The 19,686-nt window shown below is 47.5% G+C and overlaps 1 protein-coding gene across 1 annotated transcript in view; it reads left to right on the forward strand.

Moving 5' to 3' along the window:
- The first annotated feature begins 316 nt into the window (after window positions 1-316).
- The window catches only part of LOC147107444 (glutamate-rich protein 6-like), a 34,969-nt gene continuing 15,599 nt past the window's right edge, over window positions 317-19,686 (forward strand). Inside the window, exons 1-5 of the mRNA XM_086007391.1 lie at window positions 317-331; window positions 1,443-1,508; window positions 3,353-3,535; window positions 5,801-5,883; window positions 15,233-15,388. Coding sequence (XP_085863517.1) covers window positions 317-331; window positions 1,443-1,508; window positions 3,353-3,535; window positions 5,801-5,883; window positions 15,233-15,388 — 503 coding nt within the window. The remainder of the gene's footprint in view (window positions 332-1,442; window positions 1,509-3,352; window positions 3,536-5,800; window positions 5,884-15,232; window positions 15,389-19,686) is intronic.

Below are 19,686 nucleotides of genomic sequence, written 5' to 3' on the forward strand. Positions count from 1 at the left end.
TATAATGATTGAAAAGCTATTCTGGCAGACACAGTGACAAAATTTCCATTAATCTCCTTCCTCACTCTCTCCTTCGCTGCTCTGTTGCCAGTTAGAGAATTAGAGAAATTTTGTGCTGCTCTGTAGTAATCAAACTACCCAGAGCTAGGTGGCAGATTAGGTCTAGTGCTGAGTGAATCCAGTTGCAGTATATTGAAAGCTCATTGAGGTTCCAGGTTCTCTATTCCTCAATGATCCATCACGCATGACTGCCCTGAACTTCAGAAACTTGCTTTCGTAATTGGGGAGTCAGGAACTGGTTAATATAATTGTGGTAATGGTACCTGAGCAGGTTAGTGCTGCACCATAAACCAGTGGAACTGAGGTATTAACCTGTTATCCTAATATGATGGTTCCCAGTTTCACACACGTACCACAAGCTAGTTATGGAGCAGAATTTCAATGCAAGTATGTGGCACAGGCGACCTAAACTAAGAATGGATGCCAAAACAAACACATAGCTCAATCCCCCCGATGTCCAACCACTCCCTGAGAGAAAGGGGAAAATACCGTAAATATTAAAGCCCTGGTATTCCCCGGATTGTGAAGATGAATGAGCTCTAGCTTCCCAGACTGACGAGCTGGACCAGTGCCTTACAGTAGAATGCAAAATCATTGACCCCTAGGGTTAAAGAACAGTTATGGTATCCTACAAATTATGACATGTCCCAACAGGTGTAGAGAACATTGACAGTGAGCTAAAGGAGCACAACATGGAGGTTGATGGGCTGATAGTTACAACCATTAAAACTCTGAGCAAATTGTGCGATGAGTTTAATGATGGAATTTGTTGGCTGGGCATTGACACTCCCGTCAATCTGAGGCAAAACCAGATAATTTTGGAAACACCCAGCAGGTCAGACCGCAATGTGGAGAGAAAAGAGGGGTTAATATTTCAAGTGTGAAATGTCAGAACTAGAAGATGTTGCAGTTAAACAGCTTCAAACGGAAGAGGGAGAAAAAACACACAAACGCGTATACACACACACACGTGTGCGCATACATGCATACCCACACGCATGTGTACACACAAATGCCTATATATGCACACACACACACAAATGTGCACACACACACAAATGTGCACGCATATACCTACACACATGGCTGAAGTGAATTTAACATGAGGCAATAGGAGGCATAATGAGAAAAATTAAAGACATTTACGAGCTGAGCTGGTTTGGGGTGTGGGTTGTTAAGACAGGTAGAAATGGAAGACCAAAAAACTGGCAAAGCGGAGTAGGGTCCAGCAGGCCAGAAACCTGGGAGAAGAAAGATAGGTCAATACCAAGGGAGCAGACTGCCCAACTTCAGTGTTGTGAAGGGCACCAACCTGCCTTCTAACATCTGCAGTTGTTTGCTTTTTGTTTACTTGCTAGTCTTTCCTCTTTTCCTATTGGCAGAGGGATTTAACAATGCTGTCCTTGTCCATGCTGCTCTTGGTCGTGGATTCTGAGTTGCTAGCACAAGTAATCAGGACATTCTCAATGGCTATGGCATACAGATCGGAAGACCCAAAAACACCAACAACTTGCATTCATATAGCGTCTTTAATGTAGTAAAGCGTCTGGTGCTTCACAGGCGCATTATAAAACAAAATTTGACACTGAGCTACATAAGGAGATATTAGGACAGGTGACCAAAAGCTTGGTTAAAGAGGTAGGTCTTAAGGGGCATCTTAAAGGAGGAGAGAGAGGTGGAGAGATTTAGGGAGGGATTTAGGATGAGAATTTTAAAATTGAGGTGTTGCTGGACCGGGAGCCAATGTAAGTCGGCGAGCACAGGGGTGATGGGTGAGTGGGACTTGGTGTAAGTTAGGATACGGGAAGCAGAGATTTGGATGAGCTCAAGTTTAAGTTTACGGAGGGTGGGAAGCTGGCCAGGAGACCATTGCATTAATCAAGTCTGGAGATAACAAAGTTATAGACCAGGGAGAAGTCGGAGCAGACCGCAGCTCACAGACGCTCCTTTAGGACATCCCACTGAAAATAAGAGAAAGTTTGTTTGTTCCTCTGCTCCTAAGAAAGTTAACATCCTTATAATTAAAGGTAATCAACCCCTTGTGCAAAAAAAATCCCTGAAACAAGACAAGACTAAACATGTGACATAAACTGCAGCACAACCATACTCACTGGCCAGTGACGAACCTGGTGTATCCAGTGAAATCCAGACTGTCTGAGTCTGTTCTGCAGTAATTTCTCTTTGATGTTCTGCCTCGCTGTTCTGGTGTGTAAGAGAAGGTGCATCGTCACTGGTGAACCCTGTTGCACCAGATAATTCAGCTATCCTGTTTCAAATGATTATCACATTATTAAAATACAACAGCAATATCTGCGACCCCAAAGTGGGTCCTATTGGTCGATGCTCTGTAGATCATTTCCACGTTACAAATTGAGCTACATATTAAACAATCTTGATCAATAAAAGAGGTGAGAGATGGTATAGAATGAAAGGAAAGGGCTTACACAAGTGCAAAGAATAGCGGAGATCCTGTGGACTGGGGGAGATATAAAGATCAGCAACGGGATACAAAGAAAGTAGTAAGAGCTGCGGAAAGGGAATACGAGACAAAACTTGAGGGATATCAAGGACAACACTAAAAGGTTTTACGAGTATATCAGAGAAAGAGGGTGGTTAAGGATAATGTGGGCCCCTTAAAGACAGATGCAGGTGAGATTTTAATTGAAAATAAGGAAATGGCAGACTTGGTAAATTATTCCTTTACATCAGTCTTGACAGTAGAGGATGAGGATTAAGTACCAGAGATATAAGGAAAACTAAAAATAAATCAAGGGGGAGAAACTTACTAGATTTAATGCAAGTTAAAAAATGATAATGGAAAGAAGATTGAAGAGTTTTGGATGCACTCATGGAGGATGCAAGGTGACAGGCCAGTTAGGAGAGCGTTGGAATAGTCAAGTCGAGAGGAATCAAAAGAAAAATCTGAGAACGTTTGTGCATAGGGGACTCCTTCTGCTACTGGCAGCAGCCTTATCTGACAGATTTGCTTAATTATGAAGTTACAAAGTAAATGAGGCCACGTCCAGGGTCCTCCCTTCACACACACTTCGGCCAGAGTTCCATCAGCATAAAAGATAACCAAAAGATGACCTCTTGGGATCCTTCTTCCTCTTCACTGTCTTCATGTCAGTAGTGGAAGAATGGATTCAACCATTGTTATCTTGCAGTGGAGTTAGAACTTCGCTGGAAAGTGGCATCATCTAATTGTGCCAAAGTCAAGTTTAAACAAATGGTCGTGGCTGAGGAGATGACTATTATTGGGTTTTTAATCCATCTTACCTCCCAGAATTAGCTGCTATTCCTTTCATTCATCACTGTGGTTATTTCAGCTCACACGAAGACCATCTCATACAAGCTGTCATCAGAGTATTGTAGGAAACAAGGTTGGACATTAAGACCTCCCTCAGCAGTGTCTGCTGAATCTGAAGATCTCGCGCTTTACGTTCCCAGTGTACAGTCCTACAAGGAACCGAAGGTGAGGCGGGCTCCATTCAGACTTCAAACCACTGGTGCTCCCAGGTCCTCGCTCCTGGGGGGAGGGTGTTGGTGGCTGGGGGGAGGGTGGCAGTGGCGAGGGTGTTGGTGGCTGGGGGGAGGGTGTTGGTGGCTGGGGGGAGGGTGTCGGTGGCTGGGGGGGGAGGGGTGTCGGTGGCGGGGGGGAGGGGTGTCGGTGGCTGGGGGGAGGGTGGCTGTGGGGAGAGTGGCGGTGGCGAGGGTGTCAGTGGCTGGGGGGAGGGTGTCGGTGGCTGGGGGTGTCGGTGGCTGGGGGTGTCGTGTCGATGGCTGGGGGGAGGGGTGTCGGTGGCTGGGGGGAGGGTGTTGGTGGCTGGACTGGGGGGAGGGTGGCGGTGGCTGGACTGGGGGTAGGGTGTCGGTGGCTGGACTGGGGGGAGGGTGTCGGTGGCTGGGGGAAGGGTGGCTGGGGGGAGTGTGGCGGTGGCTAGGGGTGTTGGCGGTAGTGGTCAGGGGGATCAGGATTGTGATCTCGGGAGCGCGGGGGAGGTGGGGCTCGGGGTTAGCAATGGCCAGCAGCGGTCCGTGTTTTAATTTGGGGTCTGGAGGAACCCTCCTGCTTCTCCTGGCTCCATATTCAGGTAAGTATTTTTTAACAAACTTACCTCTTTGATGGCGGCTTGTTAGGCTTCATGTAAACCTAGTTTTCCTGAATGCAGCCAGCGTTGGCTGCCTCAGGGCAAATCAGCATTGCCGAGGGGGCTCAAACAGGCTAGGCCCCTTATTTGCATATGCAAATGACCAACGCCTGTTTGAGGCATGAGCCCCTGTCGCCTATATGTTTTCCTCTGCCAATATGGTGGATGGCGCATTTCCGACTCGTAATAAGCGTGTGCTTCCTGCCCGCCATATTGAAGGGTTAGGCGCCTGTTTAGCACTCAAAAAATGGGTGTGTGTGCCTTGCAATTTCCAGGCCATAATTGAGGCTGATTCTCCAGTGCAGTACTGAAGGAGTGCTGCTTTGTTGGAAGTCACGTCTTTCAAATGAGACATTCAGATAGACTCCAAAATCCCATAGCAGTATCTAAAGAGCAGGGTGTTGACGTTAAAGATTTAATTGCACTGTGAGTACTTCATGTACCCTGCCCAACGTTCATCCCTCAACAAACACCAGCAGACTGGTTTTTATCCCATTTTGCCTACACAACAGTGACTACAATTCAAAGGTAATTAATTGGATGCGACATGCTTGCTTTGGGATTCCTGAAGATGTGATAAGGCGCACTATAATTGTCCTCTCTTTATCCAGATGTCCCTGTGTGGCTTTTAAGCATCTTCCAGTGCACTGCCAAGAGCTAAACACAGCCTTGAAATGTGTGTTAGTGTACATTTGTTGTAGTGCTGGTTTGATAAACAAGAGTTAGAGACTGTCTGTTTCATAGCTAGTTATTATTCACACTATCCTTCCACACACGGAGCTCGCTGCTGCCCACTGGGAATGCTGGGATTTAGTGGCACATTAAATGGGCAAGGAGTGAGGGGTTTATTTTATATAGTGCTTTCCTTTGCACACAAGATTGCTGTTGTATCTGGGATTCCTGCGACAGACTTTGAAGGGTTATGTTAGTGCAGTGCACCTCGGACTGGGAGAACTCTAATCGAAGGCTCTGTACTGAATGAATAAATCCGACTTTATTGTACACTCGCAGAACCAAGGCTCAATTTTTAACACCCAGGGAGGGAGGAGGGGGGGGGGCACGAAATTAGGATAACAAGATGCAGACAGTCAGCAACGGCCTCTGTCTGGTAAGGGCCCTGCCCCTTGAGCACAGATGCAAGGAAGGTTGTGGAGAGAGAATAGCAAAATGACAAACCACTGCTCCTGTGGGGTGGGGAGGTGAGGAAGATCGGCCAGGCTTCCTGCTCCTAATCACCATCTAGTGGCAGCTGCTGGAAAGTGCACATGTATGAGTGCCAAGTGGGTGATGCCTCTTACAGTTGAATAGCCTGTCAACACCTTAGTAACCCAGGGTCACACATGAAGAATGGCTACTTGGGCAAGGTACTGGAGGTTTGCGGACAGCAAAAACTCAGTGCATTCAGTGACGATGATTGGGAAAAGCAGGCATTGGATACATTTCACTTACTTTGTAGAGTGGGAGCCTGAATTTGGGTTCTGTTTTTTTCTTGTCAGATTTTTACTTGTTTACTTCTTCACTCACCTTTGTGTAATGTAAATCCAAGGCAACAAACAAATAATAAGATGCCTTCTGTTTTTTTCCCACAGAAAAGCCTCGAAATTGTGGAGAAATATTACCCAAATGGCCAAAAGTTTCTCACCAGGTTCCCAGATGGAACCGGTAATGTTTTGTATCCGATAATCATCTCGACTGTTAATGCGTTATGTCAGAATATTGTTGTGTAATGTCACCTTGCGCTCTGCAGTTAGTTATAACCCGTGATTTGTGGCAGAAGGTTGTGGGTTCAAGTCCCACTCCAGAGATTCAAGCACAAAATCTAGGCTGACACTCTAATGTAGTACCAAGGGAGTGCTGCACCATTGGATGTGCTGTCTTTCGGATGAGACAAGGGTCCTCAATTTAAATAAAGGAAACTACGATGGTCTGAGGAGCGAGTTGGGTAGGATTGATTGGGGAATGGCACTCAAAGGGTTGACGGTGGATAGGCAATGGCAAACATTCAAAGACCGAATGGATGAGCTACAGAATTTGTTCATCCCAGTTTGGCATAAAATAAAACAAAAAAGGTGACTCAACCGTGGCTAACAAGGGAAATTAGGGATAGCATAAGATCCAAGGAGAGGACATATAAATTGGCTAGCAAAAGCAATAATCCTGAGGATTGGGAGCAGTTTAGGATTCAACAAAGGAGGACAAAGGGATTAATTAAGAAAGGGAAAATAGAATATGAGAGTAAGCTAGCAAGGAACATAAAAACTGACTGTAAAAGCTTTTATAGATATGTGAAGAGAAAAAGATTGGTGAAGTCAAGTGTAGGTCCCTTACAGTCAGAATCAGGGGAATTTATAATGGGAAACAAGGCATTTGGCAGACCAACTAAATACATACTTTGGTTCTGTCTTCACAAAGGAGGACACAAATAACCTCCCAGAGATGCCGGGGAACATAGGGTCTGATGAAAGAGAGGAACCGAAAGAAATCAGTATTTGTAGGGAAATGGTGTTAGGAAAATTGATGGGACTGAAGGCCGATAAATCCCCAGGGCCTGATGGTCTACATCCCAGGGTACTTAAGGAAGTGGCCCTAGAGATAGTAGATGCATTGCTGGTCATCTTCCAGAACTCGATAGACTCTGGAACGGTACCCATGGATTGGAGGGTAGCTAATGTTACCCCACTATTCAAAAAAGGTGGTAGAGAAAAAGCGGGGAATTATAGACCGGTAAGCCTGACATCGGTAGTGGGGAAAATGCTAGAGTCTATTATAAAAGATGTAATAGCAGAGCACTTGGAAAGCAGTGACAGGATCGGACAAAGTCAACATGGATTTACAAAAGGTTTACAAAATGCTTGACTAATCTATTGGAATTTTTGGAGGATGTAACTGGTAAAATAGATAAGGGAGAACCAGTGGATGTGGTGTATTTGGACTTTCAGAAGGCTTTCGATAAGGTCCCACATAAAAGATTAGCGTGCAAAATTAAGGTACATGGGATTGGGGGCAAGGTATTGACTTGGATAGAGAACTGGTTGGCGGACAGAAAGCAAAGAGTTGGAATAAACGGGTCGTTTTCCGAGTGGCAGGCAGTGACTAGTGGGGTACCGCAAGGATCGGTCCTAGGACCCCAGCTGTTCACAATATATATTAATGATCTGGACGAGGGAATTGGATGTAATATCTCCAAATTTGCAGACGACACAAAGCTGGGTGGGAGGGTAAGCTGTGAGGAGGATGTCGTGAAACTCCAGTATGATTTGGACAGGTTGGGTGATTGGGCAGAAACATGGCAAATGCACTATAATGTGGATAAATGTGAGGTTATCCACTTTGGTGGCAACAACAGGAAGGCAGATTATTGTTTGAATGGCAATAGATTGGGAGAAGGGGAAGTGCAAAGAGACCTGGGTGTTAATTGTGCACCAGTCGCTGAAAGTAAGCATGCAGGTGCAGCAGGCGGTTAAGGAGGCAAATGGTATGTTGGCCTTCGTAGCAAGAGGGTTCGAGTACAGGAACAAGGATGTCTTGTTACAGTTGTACAGGGCCTTGGTGAGACCGCACCTTGAGTATTGTGTGCAGTTTTGGTCACCTTACCTGAGGAAGGACGTTCTTGCCATGGAGGGAGTGCAGCGAAGATTCACCAGGCTGATACCTGGGATGGCAGGAATGACGTATGAGGAGAGATTGTGTCGATTGGGCTTATACTCACTGGAGTTCAGAAGATTGAGAGGGGATCTCATCGAAACCTATAAAATTCTGTCAGGTCTGGACAGACTAGATGCAGGAAGGATGTTTCTGATGGCCGGGGAGTCCAGAACCAGGGGTCATAGTCTAAGGATAAGGGGTAAGCCATTTAGGACTGAAATGAGGAGGAATTTCTTCACCCAGAGAGTGGTGAACCTGTGGAATTCTCTGCCACAGAGGGCGGTGGAGGCCAGTTCATTAAATATATTCAAGAAAGAGTTGGATATATTTCTTAAGGCTAAAGGGATCAAGGGATATGGGGAGAAGGCAGGGACAGGGTACTGAATTTGGATGATCAGCCATGATCTCATTGAATGGCGGAGCAGGCTCGAAGGGCCGAATGGCCTACTCCTGCTCCTATCTTCTATGTTTCGATGAGACATTAAACTGAGGTTCCTGTCTGCCCTCTCCGGTGGATGTAAAAGCAGGGCAAGAGCAGGGAAGTTCTCCCTGGTGTCCTGGCCAATATTTATCCCTCAACCAACACCACTAAAACAGATTATCTGATCATTATCACAGTGCTGTTTGTGAGACCTTTGCTGTGTGCACATTTGCTGCCGCGTTTCCTACATTATGTCTTGAGGTCGTGAAAGGTGCTATATAAATGAAAGTCTTTATTTCACTGTGAGTACCTTCTCCCTGTACTGATGAATCATAGAGGCTGGAGAAGGTTTACATTAGAAATCACAGAATGTTACAGCACAGTATCAGGTTATTCAGCCCATCAAGTCTGTGCCAGCGTTGACACCCCTCCGCACCCCCCAAAACACAAAATCACCAAGTCTAATCCCACTCTCCTCGCTCACCATTGCCTTTAATATTCCTCTTAATTTTCAGGAATGGTAGCATAGTGGTTATTTTACTGGGCTAGTAATCCAGATCCTGGACTAATGATCCAGAGTCGTGAGTTCAAATCCCACCACGGCAGCTGGGGAATTTAAATTCAGTTAATTAAATAAATCTAGAATAAAAATGGTGACCATGAAACTATCGGATTGTCGTAAAAACCCATCTGGTTCACTAATGTCCTTTAAGGGGGCTGATTAGGGACCAAAAAGGAGACTTACGCATGGAGACAGAGGGCATGGCTGAGGTACTAAATGATTACTTTGCATCTGTCTTTACCAAGGAAGAAGATGCTGCCAAAGTCATAGTGAAAGAAGAGGTAGTTGAGATACTGGATGGGATAAAAATTGATAAAAAGGGTACTAGAAAGGCTGGCTGTACTTAAAGTAGACAAGTCACCAGGACCAGATGGGATGCATCCTAGGAAGTAAAGGTGGAAATTGCAGAGGTACTGGCCATAATCTTCCAATCCTCCTTAGGTACGGAGGTGGTGCTAGAGGACTGGAGAATTGCAAATGTTACACCCTTCTTCAAAAAAGGACGTAAGGATAAACACAGCAACTACAGGCCAGTCAGTTTAACCTCCGTAGTGGGGATGCTTTTTAGAAACAATAATCAGGGACAAAATTAACAGTCACTTGTACAAGTGTGGATTAATTAAAGAAAGCCAGCACGGATTTGTTAAAGGCAAATCATGTTTAACTAACATGATTTGAGTTTTTTGATGAGGTAACAGAGAGGTTTGATGAGGGCAGTGCAGTTGACGTGGTGTACATGGACTTCCAAAAGGCGTTTCATAAAGTGCCACATAATAGGCTTGCCAGCAAAGTTGAAGCCCATGGAATAAAAGGGACAGTGGCAGCATAGATACCAAATTAGCTAAGTGACAGGAAACAGAGAGTAGTAGTGAACAATTGTTTTTTGGAATGAAGGAAGGTATACAGTGGTGTTCCCCAGGGGTTTGGTACTAGGACCACTGCTTTTCTTGATATATATTAATGACTTGGACTTTGGTGTACAGGGCACAATTTCAAAATTTGCAGATGACACAAAACTTGGAAGTATAGTGAACAGTGAGGAGGATAGTGATAGGCTTCAAGAAAACATAGATAGACAGGCTGGTGGAATGGGCGGACACGTGGCAAATAAAATTTAATGCAGAAATGTGCAAAGTGATACATTTTGGTAGGAAGAAGAAGAAGAGGCAATATAAACTAAATGGTACAGTTCTAAAGAGGGTGCATGAACAGAGAGACCTGGGGGTATACGTACACAAATCGTTGAAGGTGCCAGGACAGGTTGAGAAAGCAGTTAAAAAAGCATACAGGATGCTGGGCTTCATAAATAGAGGCATAGGTTACAAACGCAAGGAAGTTATGACGAACCTTTATAAAACACTAGTTCGGCCTCAACTGGAGTGTTGTGTCCAATTCTGGGCACCGCACTTTAGGAAGGATGTGAAGGCCTTAGAAAGGGTGCAGAAAAGATTTACAAGAATGGTTCCAGGAATGTGGGACTTCAGTTACGTGGATAGACTGGAGAAGTTGGGGTTGTTCTCCTTAGAGCAGAGAAGGTTGAGAGGAGATTTGATAGAGGTGTTAAAAATCATGAGGGGTCTAGAGAGAGTAGAGAGAAACTGTTCTCATTGGTGGAAGGGTCGAGAACCAGAGGACACAGATTTAAGGTGATTGAAGAAATACTTTTTTACGCAGTGAGTGGTTATGATCTGGAATGCACTGCCTGAAAGAGTGGTGGAAGCAGATTCAATCATGGCTTTCAAAAGGGAATTGGATAAGTACCTGAAGGAAAAAAAATTGCAGGGCTATGGGGAAAGGGCGGGGAGTGGGACTAGCTGAAGTGCTCTTGCAGAGAGCTGGCACGGGCTTGATGGGCCGAATGGCCTCCTGTGCTGTAACCAATCTATGATTCTATTCAAGCAACTATCCAGTTCCCATGTTAAAATAATTCACAGGCTCTGCTTCAACAAAGGTTTGTGGCAGAATTCCACATTGTAACCACCCTCTGGACATTCGGCCAGACTCCCGCCAGTGGGAGTTTGGCAAAACATACAAGGAGAATTTGGGACCATTTTTTTTTTTCCAAACTTCCCCATCAGTTCTTTTTATCTTACATTTGTGCCCTTTCATTACTGACTCTCACTATTTAACTCTTCATAGCCCTTCATAATCTTGGAAGACCTCTATCAGGTCACCTCTTAACCTTCTCAGATCTAGTGAAAAAGCCCTAATTTCTCAAATAAAAACAGAAAATGCTGGAAATGCTCAGCAGATCAGGCAGCATCTGTGAAGAGAAACAGATTTAATGTTTAAGGTAGTTGACCTTTCGTCAGAACTGGAAAAAATTAAGAGATGTAACAGGTTTTAAGCAAGTACAGAGGCAGGGAAATTCGGTGGGGGGCGGGGGGAGGAAAGAACAAAACAGAAGGTCTGTGATAGGGTGGAAGGCAGGAGAGATTAAATGACAAATGGGATGATGGTGCAAGGCGAAAGGAGATAGTAATGGGACAAGTAAGGAAACAAATGATGGGACTAGAGGAGGTGTAAATGGGAATATCAGAATCATCAGCAACAGCTACCATCTGGAAAAAATGGGGGCAGAGGTTATGATCTGAAATTGTTGAACTCAGTGTTGAGTCCGGATGGCTGTAAAGTGCATGATAGAAAGATGAGGTGCTGTTCCTCAAGCTTACATTGAGCTACATTGGAACAGTATAGGAGGCCAAGGACCGAGAGGTCAGAGTGGAAGTAAGGCGGAGAATTAAACTGACGGGCGACCGGAAGCTCAGGGTCACGCTTGCAGACTGAACGGAGGTGTTCTGCAAAGCGGTCACCCAATCTGCGTTTGGTCTCCCCAATGTAGAGGAGACCGCATCGTGAGCAGCGAATACAGTATACTAAATTGCAAGTACAACAAGTAAATCACTGTTTCACCTGGAAGGAGTGTTTGGGGCCCTGGATGGTGGGAAGGAAGGAGGTAAAATGGAAGGTGCCATGGGTAGGGGAGCGGATGTTGGGGTTGATCGAGGAGTGGACCAAGGTGTTGCGCAGGGAACAGTCCCTTCGGAATGCTGAAAGCGGAGGGGAGAGGAAGAAGTGTTTGGTGGTGATAATTTCTCAAATCTGTCTTCATAACTGTAACCCTCATCCCATGTAACATCTTAGTGATGTACCTTTCCCACTGCTTCTATATCCTTCCTATAATAGGGTGCCCAAAACTGTGCACAATATTCCAACTGTAGTGTAACCAAGGCCTGGTACAAATTGAACATTGTTTCCTTGCTTTTGTACTCTATACTTAAAGACAAGGAAGTTCTGCTAAACCTTTATAAATCACTGGCCTATGCCTCAGCTGGAGTATTGTGTCCAATTCTGGGCACCACACTTTAAGAAGGATGTCAAAGCCTTGGAGAGGGTGCAGAGGAGATTAAGAAGGCAAATGGTATGTTGGCCTTCGTAGCAAGAGGGTTCGAGTACAGGAACAAGGATGCCTTGCTACAGTTGTACAGGACCTTGGTGAGACCGCACCTTAAGTATTGTGTGCAGTTTTGGTCGCCTTACCTGAGGAAGGACGTTCTTGCCATGGAAGGAGTGCAACGAAGATTCACCAGGCTGCTACCTGGGATGGCAGGAATGGCGTATGAGGAGAGATTGTGTCGATTGGGCTTATACTCACTGGAGTTTAGAAGATTGAGAGGGGATCTCATCGAAACCTATAAAATTCTGTCAGGCCTGGACAGACTAGATGCAGGAAGGATGTTTCTGATGGCCGGAGAGTCCAGAACCAGGGGTCATCGTCTAAGGATAAGGGGTAAGCCATTTAGGACTGAAATGAGGAGGAATTTCTTCACTCAGAGAGTGGTGAACCTGTGGAATTCTCTGCCACAGAGGGCGGTGGAGGCCAGTTCATTAAATATATTCAAGAAAGAGTTGGATATATTTCTTAAGGCTAAAGGGATCAAGGGATATGGGGAGAAGGCAGGGACAGGGTACTGAATTTGGATGATCAGCCATGATCTCATTGAATGGCGGAGCAGGCTCGAAGGGCCGAATGGCCTACTCCTGCTCCTATCTTCTATGTTTCTATGTTTCTACTAGAATGGTAGAATGCAGGACTTCAGTTATGTGGAGAGACTGGAAAAGCTGGGATTGTTCTCCTTAGAGCAGAGAATATTAATGGGAAATTTAGTAGAGGCATTCAAAATTAGGAAGGGTTTTGATAGAGTAAATAAGGATAAACTGTTTCCACAGGTAGAAGGGTCAGTAACTAGAGGACACAGAGGTAAGGTAATTAGCAAAAGAGGTGAGATGGGGAGAAATCTTTTGACACAGCAACACACATTATGGAATGCACTGCCTGAAAGGGCAGTGGAAGCAGATTCAATAATAACTTTCAAAAGGGAACTGGATAAATACCTGAAGGGAAGAAAATTGCAGGATTATGGGGAAAGAGCAGGGTACTGGGACTAATTGGATAGCTCTTTCAAAAGCTGGCACGATGGGTTGAATGGCCTCCCGTTCTGTAAAATTCTATGATAATACAAAACAAAGGATTCCATTCACTGTTATTCACTTTTTACATTGGAGATGAGAATTCCATAACAAATGTGATGAGTGGAAGATTTTCTCTGTTTGCTATTTTTGTGAAGTCAACGTCTACAATTTCAAACAACCAACAGAGCAAATCTTCTCCTGTGCAGGCAAACCCAATGAGAATTTCACAATGTTCTACAGAATATTGTAAACTTGAGCTCATCCAAAACTCTGCTGCCCATATCCTAACTCTCACCAAGTCCCGTTCACCCATCACCCCTGTGCTCACTGCCCCGAGTCCTAACTCTCACCAAGTCCCGTTCACCCATCACCCCTGTGCTCACTGCCCATATCCTAACTCTCACCAAGTCCCGTTCACCCATCACCCCTGTGCTCACTGCCCGGATCCTAACTCTCACCAAGTCCCGTTCACCCATCATCCCTGTACTCGCTGACCTACATTGGCTCCCGGTCCAGCAACGCCTCAAATTAAAAATTCTTATCTTTGTGTTCAAATCCCTCCATGGCCTCACCCTTCCCTATCTCTGTAACCTTCTCCAGCCTTACAACCCTCCGAAATCTCTGCACTCCTCCAATTCTGGCCTCTTACGCATCCCCGATTTCAATTACTCCACCATTGGTGGCCGTGCCTTCAGCTCTCTGGGCTCTAAGCTATTCCCTCTTTAAGCCTCCTCACTTCTCTCTCCTCCTTTAAGATGCTCTTTATTTTGTATTCTCAGTCCTTTTAGGCCTCTTTCTGACAAACACACTCCCCCTTCCCCCTAAAGAAGGCAGGTATTTGATCAATCCCCATAGTTCTGCCAGTGTTGAATCAGTTACTGGGAAGTGCTTGGGAGCACCCCAAGCTGGCTCATGCCTCGCTTACTTTGGGGAGTGTTTGGCCTCTGTAGTGTATTAATGTGAGGACAGCTGTTCATGCTGTTAATGTTCGTATTGTCAAGTGGATGTCAATACTCTAACAATTTGTACAGTTCCTGAAGGCTTGCATTTCCATAAAGCATGTGATTGACTGGAGGTTACCAGTGTGTGCAGAGCAGATCTGGACAGTTGTATCAACCAAACTGTACAGAGTGGAATTTAACACGGGTAGATATTACTTATCTATCTTGTTCTCCTTTTGCAAAAGCCATGAGAGAGCTTGTTTGTTTTGTGTAAGTTTTCCAAGATCTATGTAGAAAGAATGTTTCTCGATTGTTTATGGTGCCCAATTCATGACCACCTCTGCTCAGTGGCTCCCCTATTGACCCTGCTGCTGAGATAAGGAGCTTGCTGTATGAGAAGAACATACAACACACTTGCATCTTAGCACAGTGGTGGTTCACATTGCTACAAGGCTACACAGTACTGGTGCTGAGTGAAGTAGGCGATTGGTCTCAGACCTCACACGTATCGAATGAGATTTGCTGTCATGTATGATTGGCAGGGTTGCCAACTCTGATAAGAGGTCTTCCTGATGGTTTCCTCACCTGACCTCCAGCCGCCAACAGCCCCGCCCAATCAGCCATTGCTTGTCGCAACGCCCAGGAGATTAATTCCTGGAGACTCCGGGGCAATCCTGGAGGGTTGGCAACCTAATGATGGGATGAATTTTACTAAAGGGCCTTTTGGCAGCGGTTTTTAATTATTTTATTTTAAGGATCCACAAGTACCATCCACAACACTGACTCGAAGTTTCAGGAAAAGCAGCCACAGGAAAGTCTTTCTCACCCCTGAAGGGCCAGCGAGCATCTTCCTTCTAGGCCGAGGAGATTGATGATTAATTGGGGATTTGTGGCAGAGTCATATTTCCGGGTGTGTTTATCGGGATAATTTCTAACGTTTTCCGTCTACGTACCATGATTTTCCTTAACTTCCACCCAGCTATCCCTCGGGTAACATTGCCATGGTGATCTCGGCTTTTCACCAAACTCAGTTGGTGTACATCATTCTCCAAGACATAGACTGGAACGCAAAAATTCTGGGAGTATTCCGATCAAATGGTCACGGAGCTTGTTACTTTCCGAATGGACTGATTTGGTGAGTGAAGCAACTGCTGGCATAAGGTGCTAGGATCACAGTGTGTGGCAAAACGGGTGAGTGGAATTTAATAATGTTTCAGCTGCATTACACATCGACTCACTGGTTTGACAGTGTTGTTTTTTCTGTGGTTCCACCTCGACAGTGTGAAAAGTCTAGTAGAGTGATTTGTGCGTAGATTAGTGCCGGCTTGGCTCGGCACTCTCGCCTCCAAATCAGAACGTTGTAATTTCCAAGACCTATGACCATATAAAATTGACGGGCAGGAAAGAACCAGCTCGTCCATCAAGCCTGCCCCACACCTCATGATGACCAGAGTGATGCACTATCAATTGCTACAAAAGACTGGAGATTGAGAAAGTAATAAACAGGCTTTTATTACCAAAGAACAGAGCATGCCTCTTGTGGTTGCCTGGTATCCAAAAGGGCCGGAGGCTTCTGAGCAGCGACCTTTATACCCAGCCATGAGGGTGGAGCCAGGGGCGGAGTCAGCTGAGGCATGCACAGACAAGTACAACAATATGCAAGAGTGAACAACAGTACTAACAGTGAACAACAATACTAACAACAGTGGTTTACCACATTCACCCCTTGTTTAGAATTGAGTCCGGCGGGGTGAAGTGCACTAAAAATTCGTGTACTGAAGTCTATCAGGAGGCCTTGTAAGCCGTCCTGAGCGTCGCAGCAGCGGCGGTGATGGTGCAGCATCCAACGGTGAACCCGGTGTCTCGTTCAGAGGAGGTGTAGCAGGTGGCGGACCCTGGGGCTGCTGCATGCCGTCTACAGGGGTCAGAGCATGGGTAATGGGAGGTAGCGATGGTGGTCTCTCAGAGGCACCCGAAGGTGCGAGGTCTCGTGCGGGGACTGTGTCCTGGGGGTAGGCAGGAGTAGCGGTGGGTGGCGAAGAGGGTGTTTCAGGAGCACCTGCAGGTGCGAGGTCTCGAATGGAGACTGTGTCCTCCCGCCCGTCCGGGTACACCACGTAAGCATACTGCGGGTTGGCGTGGAGGAGGCTCACCCTCTCGACCAGGGGGTCCGCCTTATGGGTCCTCACGTGCTTCCGCAGTAGGACGGGACCTGGAGAAGTCAGCCATGTTGGTAGCGAAATCCCCGACGTGGACTTCCTGGGGAAGGAGAACATTCTCTCGTGAGGAGTGGCATTGGTGGGTGTACAGAGCAGCGACCGAATGGAATGGAGCGCCGCAGGGAGGACCTCCTGCCAGCGGGAGGTCGGAAGGCCCTTAGATTTTAAGTTTAAAAGGACTGCCTTCCAGACTGTCGCATTCTCCCTTTCCACCTGGCCGTTACCCCGGGGGTTGTAGCTGGTGGTCCTGCTTGTAGCAATGCCTCTCGCGAGCAGGTACTGCCGAAGTTCGTCGCTCATAAAAGATGAGCCCCTGTCGCTATGGATATAGCTAGGGAAACCGAACAAGGCGAAGAGGTCATTCAGACATTTAATGACCGTGGTACTAGTCATGTCCGAGCAAGGGATGGCAAACGGGAAACGGGAGTACTCATCAATTATATTGAGGAAGTACACATTGCGGTCAGAGGAGGGGAGGGGCCCTTTAAAATCGATGCTCAGCCGCTCGAAGGGGCGCGTGGCTTTGATCAGGCTCGCTCTGTCTGGCCTATAAAAATGCGGCTTGCACTCGGCACAGATCTGGCAGTTCCTGGTCATGGTCCTGACCTCCTCGATGGAGTAGGGCAGGTTACGGGATTTGATAAAATGGAAGAACCTGGTGACCCCCGGGTGGCAGAGGTCATTGTGGAGGGTCTGTAGCCTATCAACCTGCGCGTTGGCGCACGTACCACGTGATAGGGCATCTGGGGGCTCATTGAGTTTCCCGGGCCGGTACAAGATATCGTAATTGTAGGTGGAGAGTTCGATTCTCCACCTTAAGATCTTGTCATTCTTGATTTTGCCCCGCTGCTTATTATGAAACATAAAAGCCACTGAACGCTGGTCAGTGAGCAGGGTAAATCGTTTTCCGGCCAGGTAATGCCGCCAATGTCGCACGGCTTCCACAATGGCCTGGGCCTCCTTTTCGACAGAGGAGTGTCGAATCTCGGGGCCCTGGAGGGTCCTTGAGAAAAAGGCCACGGGTCTCCCCGCCTGGTTAAGGGTTGCAGCTAGGGCAAAGTCGGATGCGTCGCTCTCCACTTGAAAAGGAAGGGACTCATCCACAGCGTGCATTGTGGCCTTCGCAATGTCTCCTTTTATGAGAGTGAAGGCTGCACAGGCCTCTGCTGTCAGGGGGAAGGAGGCGGACTTGATGAGGGGTCGGGCTTTATCCGCATAGTTGGGCACCCACTGAGCATAGTAAGAGAAAAACCCCAGGCATCTCTTCAGTGCTTTCTGGCAGTGGGGGAGGGGGAGCTCCATAAGGGGGCGCATTCTATCGGGGTCTGGGCCGATGACTCCGTTCTCCACTACGCAGCCAAGAATAGCAAGGCGCGTAGTACGAAACATACATTTGTCTTTGTTGTATGTGAGATTCAGCCGCTGGGCCGTCCGGAGGAATTTCTCTAGATTAACGTCGTGGTCCTGCTGGTCGTGGCCGCAGATGGTGACGTTGTCTAGATATGGGAAAGTGGCCTGGAGCGCGTTCTGGTCAACCATCCGGTCCATCTCCCGTTGGAAGACAGAAACTCCGTTGGTGACGCCGAAGGGAACTCTGAGAAAGTGATAGAGCCGACCGTCAGCTTCAAAAGCTGTGTACTGGCGGTCCTCAGCCCTGATGGGGAGCTGGTGGTATGCCGACTTCAGATCAATCGTCGAGAACACCCGGTATTGTGCTATCTGATTGACCATGTCAGATATGCGGGGGAGTGGGTATGCATCTAGTTGGGTGTAGCGATTGATCGTCTGGCTGTAGTCAATAACTAGGCGCTGTTTTTCGCCAGTCTTCACTACCACCACTTGTGCTCGCCATGGGCTGGTGCTACTTTCAATAATCCCTTCCTTCAGGAGTCTCGCTACCTCAGATTTAATGAAGCTCCTATCCCCAACACTGTAACGCCTGCTTTTGGTAGCGATGGGCTTACAGTCGCGGGTGAGGTTAGCGAACAAGGAGGGGGGGGGGACTTTAAGGGTGGAGAGGCTGCAAATGGTGCACGGCGGGCGATTTAAAAGCTGCTGGCTGCAGACTGTGAGTGGGGGGAGGGGTCCGTCATACGCTAATGTGACACTCTTAAGGTGGCACTGAAAATCCAACCCCAGTAGAACGGCAGCGCAGAGATGGGGCAGGACCAGAAGTTTAAAATTTTTGTATTCTGTGCCCCTTACTGAAAGGGTCACTACACAGTAGCCACCGACGTCCGCTGACTGGGCTTTGGAAGCCAAAGAGATCCGATGGCGCGTCGGCAGGACCGGGAGAGAGTAACTGCGCACCGTGTCGGGGTGGATAAAGCTCTCCGTGCTCCCGCTGTCAAAAAGGCAGGTAGTGGCGCGGCCGTTTACCGTAATATCCATCATGGACCTGGACAGTTGATGAGGGAGAGATTGGTCCAGCGTCACGGAGGCCAGCGTATGGTCGAGCGAGTCGATGTGGTCGTCAGATGAGGCGGTGGTTGAGTCCGGGTCCCCCGTGGTTGAAGTCGGAGGCGTCCAAGATGGCGGACAAAATGGCGGCGCCCACGGTCCCAATCCCCACGCGGCTGGGGGAGCCCAAGATGGCGGACAAGATGGCTGCGCCCACGGTTCGCACGCAGCGCTGCTGGCGTTAGCGGTCTTCCCTTTGCAGGCGCTAACGTAGTGACCTTTCTTCCCGCAGCCGGAGCAGGTAGCATTCTTCGCGGGGCAGCGTGCTCTAGGGTGTTTAGCTTGGCCACAAAAATAGCATTTTTGTGCCTTGGACATCGCTGCAGCAGTCGGAGGTGGCGGTCCCATGGCCCAAGATTGCGGCGTCCACGGCGCGGGGCGATGAGGGGAAAAAGCGTCCATATTTCTGTGGGCCGCGTCGAGCGAGAGCGCGAGGGACACTGCCTTTGTCAGGTCTATTTCACCCTTCTCCAGCAGCCTCTGCCGGGAGTAGTCGGACCTTAGACCCGCAACGAAAGCGTCTCGTATCAGTCCCTCCGCATGTGCCGCGGCCGATACTTCCTTGCAGTCGCAGCCGCGTCCGAGTACCCGCAGTGCCCGTAGGAAGGCTTCCACCGATTCCCCGGGCTGCTGTCTGCGAGATCTTAAAAGGTGCCTGGCATAGACCGTGTTAACCGGGCGTGCATACTGCCCTTTCAGTAGGTCGATAGCCGCCGCGTAGGTCGTCGCATCTTGGATTAAAGTATAGACTTGG

This window comes from Somniosus microcephalus, chromosome 14 (assembly GCF_052327205.1).
Source record: "Somniosus microcephalus isolate GS21.2 chromosome 14, FLI_Smic_1.0, whole genome shotgun sequence".
Taxonomy (NCBI): Eukaryota; Metazoa; Chordata; class Chondrichthyes; order Squaliformes; family Somniosidae; genus Somniosus; species Somniosus microcephalus.